General features: G+C 61.2%; 1 protein-coding gene across 1 annotated transcript; it reads right to left on the bottom strand.

Moving 5' to 3' along the window:
* Positions 1 to 548: 548 nt before the first annotated feature.
* Positions 549 to 3,018, bottom strand: LOC138102474 (serine/threonine-protein kinase pim-1-like). Its single transcript, XM_069000174.1, has 7 exons — positions 2,683 to 3,018; positions 2,494 to 2,626; positions 2,266 to 2,345; positions 1,697 to 2,063; positions 903 to 1,079; positions 767 to 770; positions 549 to 651 (listed from the first exon to the last, which is right to left on the bottom strand). The coding sequence occupies exons 1-7, from the start codon at positions 3,016 to 3,018 to the stop codon at positions 549 to 551; spliced, it is 1,200 nt and encodes a 399-aa protein (XP_068856275.1).
* Between the last annotated feature and the right edge of the window lie 3,143 nt (positions 3,019 to 6,161).

Below are 6,161 nucleotides of genomic sequence, written 5' to 3'. Positions count from 1 at the left end.
TGCAGCCGCCCCAGCAAAGGGGGAACCTTTGGTGCCCGGCCAGGCCGTGCCATGCCCAGCTCTGGCAGCATCCCCCTGGCTCTGGACTCACCTGCACGCTGGCCGTGGAGCGTGTCTTTGGAGAAGGTGCCAGAATCAAAGGCCATCATCTTCAGCTGCCACTGGCCAGCTCCAGGAAGAGGTTGTCGTCCTTGAGCTCGTCCTTGGTGGCTCCAGCAGCAGCAGCCCCACCTGCTACAGCTTCTCCAGGGGCTCCTTCTCCTTCCCTGGGGCCACACCAGGCTCTCAGGGTTCTGCCCAGGGCCCCAGCCATCAATGAACCAGACAAGCAAAACCAGGGGGGATGGTGGCCCCCAGTGCTTGCCAGAGCAGGCCTCCAGCTCAGCTGCAGCCCAAGAGCTGCGTGTTCCCTTCTGATGCTCCCTGCTCAGAGCTACAGACAGGACAAAATAGTCTGCTTTGCTTTGCCACTGATTGCCAAGAGATGTGTGGGGCTGTTACCTGCCAGGCCCCTGGATCACACTGTGCCCGTGGGTCCCTGCCATCCTCTAGGGCACATGAACACCCTGCAGCCAAGGGGCACTGAAGAGCTCTTCCAAGGACGGCCTGTCCAAGGGCTGCATGGACAAGCACCTCTTAAGAACATTCTGGGCACAGAAACCAGAAACCACCAGGCAGCTGCAGAAGGATCCCGCCCGCTTTGCCCCCCGTTCCCGTGCCCAGGCCATGCTGGCTGTGCCCAGAGCTGGGCCTAAACTTGCCCATGCATTCTGTGCTTTGGAGGGCAGCAGGAGAGCAGGACATGTGCCACCTCCTCAGAGCTGCCAGAGCGGGATGCTCCTGAGCCCGCTGCTGGCTCCCAGCCCTGCTATTCCCCCCGTGCTGCAGAGATGAGGATCCACCGGGAGAGAGCCATCGTGGGAACAGGATCCGCCCCCAGATGATCTCCTGGCCCCTCCTGAACGGGTGCTTCCCCACCACCAGGTGGTACAGCAGGAGGCCCAGGGACCAGATCGTCGCTGCCTCGCCGTGGTAGCGGTGGTGGTGGATCCACTCGGGTGGGCTGTACAACAGGGTTCCTGTGGAACACAGACCGAGTCCATCAGGGGATGCTGCTGCTCCCAGAGCCTCGCCCCAGCATCCCTGGGCACGCAGGGGCTACACCAGTGGCACACGGGATGACCCGCTGCCCTTTTGCCAGCACCTGGGACTTGTGTACAAACTGGTGTTGGAAAAGAGGCCGCTGGTGTTGGGAAAGGGCAGCGGAAGCCCTGGGGAGGCCCAACCATGACATGCAAATGAAAAACCCACCCAGTGGTGGGGAAAACCCACTCTCCTCCCTGCCTGCAATGCCCCAAGAAACATCAATAAGCCAAGGCAAACCAGGGCAGCGGAGCAGTCCAGGCCCTTCCTCGCCTGCACACCAAACCGGCCGGTGCACGGAGTCTGACCCCCCTCTCTGCTACCCCCATGAGGGATTTTGTTGGGCTGGCTGCCCCCGCTCCAGCCCCAGCCCAGGGCAGAGTGGGTGCTGAAGGCTGCCGGCAGGGCCGGGAACTGCCTCCTCCCAGCCCCACCCAAAAGCAACTTGGCTCAAGAATTAATCCCATCCTGGCAACAATGAGGGGAAGCCCCGGTGCTACTACACCCAGGCTGGGCCATGAGATGCCCAGGAGCATCCCCTGGGAGGGCTCACCTGCAAACTGAGTGTAGGCTGTGTCCTGGAGAAAGGCGCCGCAGCCAAAGTCGATCAGTTTCAGCTGCCTGGTGGCCAGGTCGAGCAGGATGTTCTCGGGCTTGATGTCCCGGTGCAGGACCCCGCAGCTGGTGCAGTGCCGCACGGCCTCCAGCACCTGGCCGAACAGCCCCCGCGCCTCCTCCTCGGGCAGGAACCTCCGCTCCGCCAGCAAACCCGACAGGCCCTGACACCGCTCCGGACGCTCCAGCACCAGCAAGAAGCTGCTGGGCAGCTCAACCCACTCCAGGAGCCGGATGACACCACGGAACCCAGTGGACACCTTGTCCAGCAGCACGATCTCCAGGGGCGCACGGGCGCCGTCGGGCTGCGGGAGGAGCACGGTGCCGTCGGTGGGGCTGAGGCCGTGCCGGGGCTCTGGGACCCCTCACCCAGCCCGGGACGCTCTGCGCCCCCCGCTCACCCCCGCCCGCTCTCCCTCCGGGGCTCCCGGCGGCTCCCACCCCGCCGGGCCCCGGCTCCTCGCCGCCCGGCACGCCCCGCCTCTGCCGCTGGCCCCGCTCACTCACCAGCTCGCCCCAGTGCCGGACGCGGTCCCGCGGCACGCATTTGAGGGCCACCTGCGAGCAAGGGGCAGCAGCGGGCTGAGCTCGCCGCCCGCCCCGCCGCGCCCCGGCCTCCTCCCCCTCCGCCCTCCTCCTCCTGCACCCTCCTTCTCCTTCTCCCCCGCCCTCCTCCTGCACCCTCCTTCTCCTTCTCCCCCGCCCTCCTCCTGCACCCTCCTTCTCCTTCTCCGCCCTCCTCGTCCTCGTCCTCGTCCTCGTCCTCGTCCTCGTCCTCGTCCTCGTCCTCGTCCTCGTCCTCCTCGTCTTTCTCGTCGTCCTCGTCGTCCTCGTCGTCCTCGTCGTCCTCGTCCTCGTCCTCGTCCTCCTCCCCGACCGCCCCCCGACCGCCCCGGCCCGGGCATCCCCATCCGAACGGGACACCGGCGGCTCGGGGCCGGCGGCCGCGCTGCCGAGCGGCGGAGCTCGGGCCGGGGAAGCCGCAGCGGAGGAGGCGGCGGGAGCAGCCGCGCCCCGGGTGTCCTCCGCGGGTCCCGGGAGGAGCCGGGCCCGGAGCCGAGGGCGGAGCCGGGGCCGGGGCCGGGCTCGGGACAGGCGGAGCCAAAGGGTGGCGATGCCGCCCCAGCCCCGGGCACCGATGCCCGCCCGGCAGCGCCACAGCCAGGACGGCGAGAGCCGGGCGGAGGCGAGACCGCGGCGGGACGCCCGGGGCCGGGAAGGGGACGGCCCTGCCCGGGGCCGGGGGCGGGCCTGGGGCATGGCCCGGCCCGGCAGGGGGAGGGGGAGAGACCGGGAGAGGAGGGGGACACGGGGAAGAGGAGGCGGGGAGAAGGTGCGGAACAGAGGGAGAGGAGGAGCAAGAGCAAGAAACGGAGAGTCTGTTGAGTCGATTCGGATTTCGCTGCTGCCGCTGCTGCCGCTGCTGCCGCTGCACTGAAGCGCCGGGGCCGTTTGTCCGAGTGTCCGAGTGTCCGCGTGTCCGCGTGTCCGCGTGTCCGAGTGTCCGTTCCCCGCTCGCCCCACGCTCCCTACGGCCGAGCCCGCTCTCCCCGGGGGCAGCCCCTGAGTCTGTGCGAACACGGGAACTTTGCCGTGTCCAGCCCTGATCCAGAGTCCTCGCTCCTGCACGGTGGCAGAGAAATCCCCTCGGCTGCTGCTGTGCCTTGCCCCTGCTGAGGGTCAGACACTGCCGGGCCACATTCCCTGCCTGTAGAATTCGCGTCCCACCCAAGCTCTGCACTTTTGTCTCCAGCATTGCTTTCCAATAAAAACGGGGGAAGGCAAACTGTGTGCAGCTCATGATATTTCAGAGTGTCTAAAACTCGCTAAGGCACAGATCTTAGAGGTGAGATCCATTTGGAATTCATGGGATGGAGAAGCAGTGAAACATGGAAAAGGGGAGCACAGAAATAGAGAGGAGAACACCTTGGATTGTTTCTTTCCATTTTCATTTCACTTCTGGAAAGCTGTTTCAGTTTTCTGGGAATCTTCTCCACAGTCCTGTCTGCTCTTTTCAAGAACCTTTCCGGGAGAACGAGGTGCAGCTCCTGTCACAAGATGTGCCCCCAACTGCAGCTTCTCTTGGCTTCCCACACTGTGAGTGCAGCACGACTGCTGCAGCAAAGCAGGACAAATGCTGGGAGAACTTTACAAGTTGTCCTTTCTTTTCCCTGTGGGCTGGGCAGTTGTGCCATCGGTGAGGTTTTCATTGTGGCTGTTCTAACCTAAGAAACCAGGAGGTGGAACCAGGAATTGTTAGGCACTGCAACCCTGGCTGAACTCAAAGAATCCCCAGAGCCTGCAGCCAGAAATGGAGAGGTGTGTGATAATCATTCCCACATCTCCATGGGCATCTGGAAAGTGATCTAGAACATGAAAATGGGCTGACAGAGGTACTTTGTTTCTGTGTTCAGTTTAGATCAGTCTACATCTCTTGCATTGGTATAAATCAAGAGCACAATCAGTTCATGCAAGCTGGACCTCTCAGACACTGAAATAATCTGAAAAGGAGAAATGCAGAGAATGATTTGGTGAGCTTTGTCTAGAAGAAGGATAATTTTTTCTAATAATTTCTAATCCATTTCCTCTGCTTTTATCCTTCCTAACAAGGCCATTTGCATGCCAGATTCCTCATCAAATGAGAACCCTGAGCTTGTGGAACTGCCTGAAAGATGCCCTGTTCTTCTGCAGGAACACTCAGGCTGAAACAGGAGCCGAGCCCTCTCTTGGGAAGCCTCCTCCCAGCTGGAATTTGTGCCGTGCTGGGAGAGCAGGAGGGGGAGAGCGATGGGCGCTGTGTGGGAGGAGCAGGAGGTTTGGACCGCAGGACGTTCCCTCTGCGCCGCTGCCCCGCAATCGGCGGCCGTGCCCAGGGCTTCGGGCCTGGCCCCGCGTGCGCTGAGCTCCCGACACTGCGGGAGCTGCCCGGGCTGGGCTCCGGTTCCGCTGGGACCCTGCGGCAGGCTGGGCTCCAGCTGGGATCAGCAGCAGCTGCAAACAGCTCTGGGCGTCTCCCATTTCTGCTGCTGGGAAGAAGCCATGAAGAGAGTCAAGAAGTTCTGTTTTCTCTTCCTCCTGGTGGATTTCTTAGTTTTCTTTGCCACTCCACAGGCAATTTCTGAGATGGGCTCTGTAAGCTGATTTTATTTCAACAGCACCAGCAACAGGGCTGTGTTTGAGCACTGTGACTGTGGTCTGGATGGCTTCAATTCCCCTCAACTGAGTGCTCAAGGACTTGTGAGCATTTCAGTCTCTGCTAATCATGATGCCTGTGACAAAAATACTGAGTTCACTGTCACGAAAGCACCGTGGGTAGTGCTGATCAAAAGAGGCAATTGCAGTTTTCCTGATAAAATTCAGGTGGCAACCAGAAGAGGGGCAAGAGTAGCCGCGATCTCCAGTTCCCAAGACAAAGGCAACAACAGCCCCGTGCTGTCAGCTCAGGGGGAGTAAAACCGTGCTGAGAGCAGCGCTGGAACCCGATCCTTCCTTTCTCTGAAGGCTGGCTCAGGGCAGCACAGCCGGGCCCTGAGGAATCGGGGCTGTTTGGGGGTGATGGTTGCTCTGCTCCAGAATTCACCTGGAAAAAGCCCTTGGGAAGCCGAGGCGGGAGCGGGCGGGAAGGGCCGGCGCTGCTGCTGCTCGTGCCCGGGAGCCCCGGCCGGGCCGGGCCGGCGCCCGCTGCGCTGCGGCTCCTGCTGCTGCCAGAGCCGGGCGGGACTCGGGGACAGGGAACGGGCCCGGGGGACAGCAAAGGCTCGGGGGCTGCAGGGATGTTCGCGCTCGGGCCAGCGCCGGCACAGAGCTTCGGCCTCGGCATTAACCCCGAGGGAAACGCTGGGGAAAGGCTCCGGTTCAGCCTTTCTGTGCTCGTTGCTGTGAAGTGCCCGAAATAAAAGGAGAACAAGCAGGGCCTGACCCCTTCTCCTTGGGAGGAGCCCACGCCTGGGGCTGTGAGGGGCTGAGAGGGGCTGAGAGGGGCTGTGAGGGGCTGTGAGGGGCCGTGAGGAGCGTCAGTCATGGCAGGAGGATGTCCTGCCATGTCCCTCCCTCCCTCCTTTTCTCTCGTTGCCTTTTTTTTTCTTTTCTCTTTCTCTCTCTCTCTCTTGTTGGAGAGGACGAAAGTTTGGTAAGAAAGTTTGGTAAGGTATGTAGGCTTGGCAGAAAGATCTCTGAATGTAGAAACTGAGGATGAGCTAGAAATGAAAGCAAGTTTTGATATAGACTAAAAGATGTTTTGCTGAAACACTGATCGCTGAGTAACTGAGAAGGCAAAGGTTGGAGATGAGTTGGAAGGAGATTTTTATGATTAGGACAAAGGTATGTGACTACAAACAAAGACCTGTTTTTCACCAAGTAAATAAGTCTCAAGAAGAGCATAAGTAAATAGAAAACATGTCTTT

Source organism: Aphelocoma coerulescens, unplaced genomic scaffold (genome assembly GCF_041296385.1).
Source record: "Aphelocoma coerulescens isolate FSJ_1873_10779 unplaced genomic scaffold, UR_Acoe_1.0 HiC_scaffold_77, whole genome shotgun sequence".
NCBI classification, from domain to species: Eukaryota; Metazoa; Chordata; class Aves; order Passeriformes; family Corvidae; genus Aphelocoma; species Aphelocoma coerulescens.
Note: the sequence above shows the minus strand (reverse complement) of the source record. Positions and strands in the feature narration are given on the sequence as shown.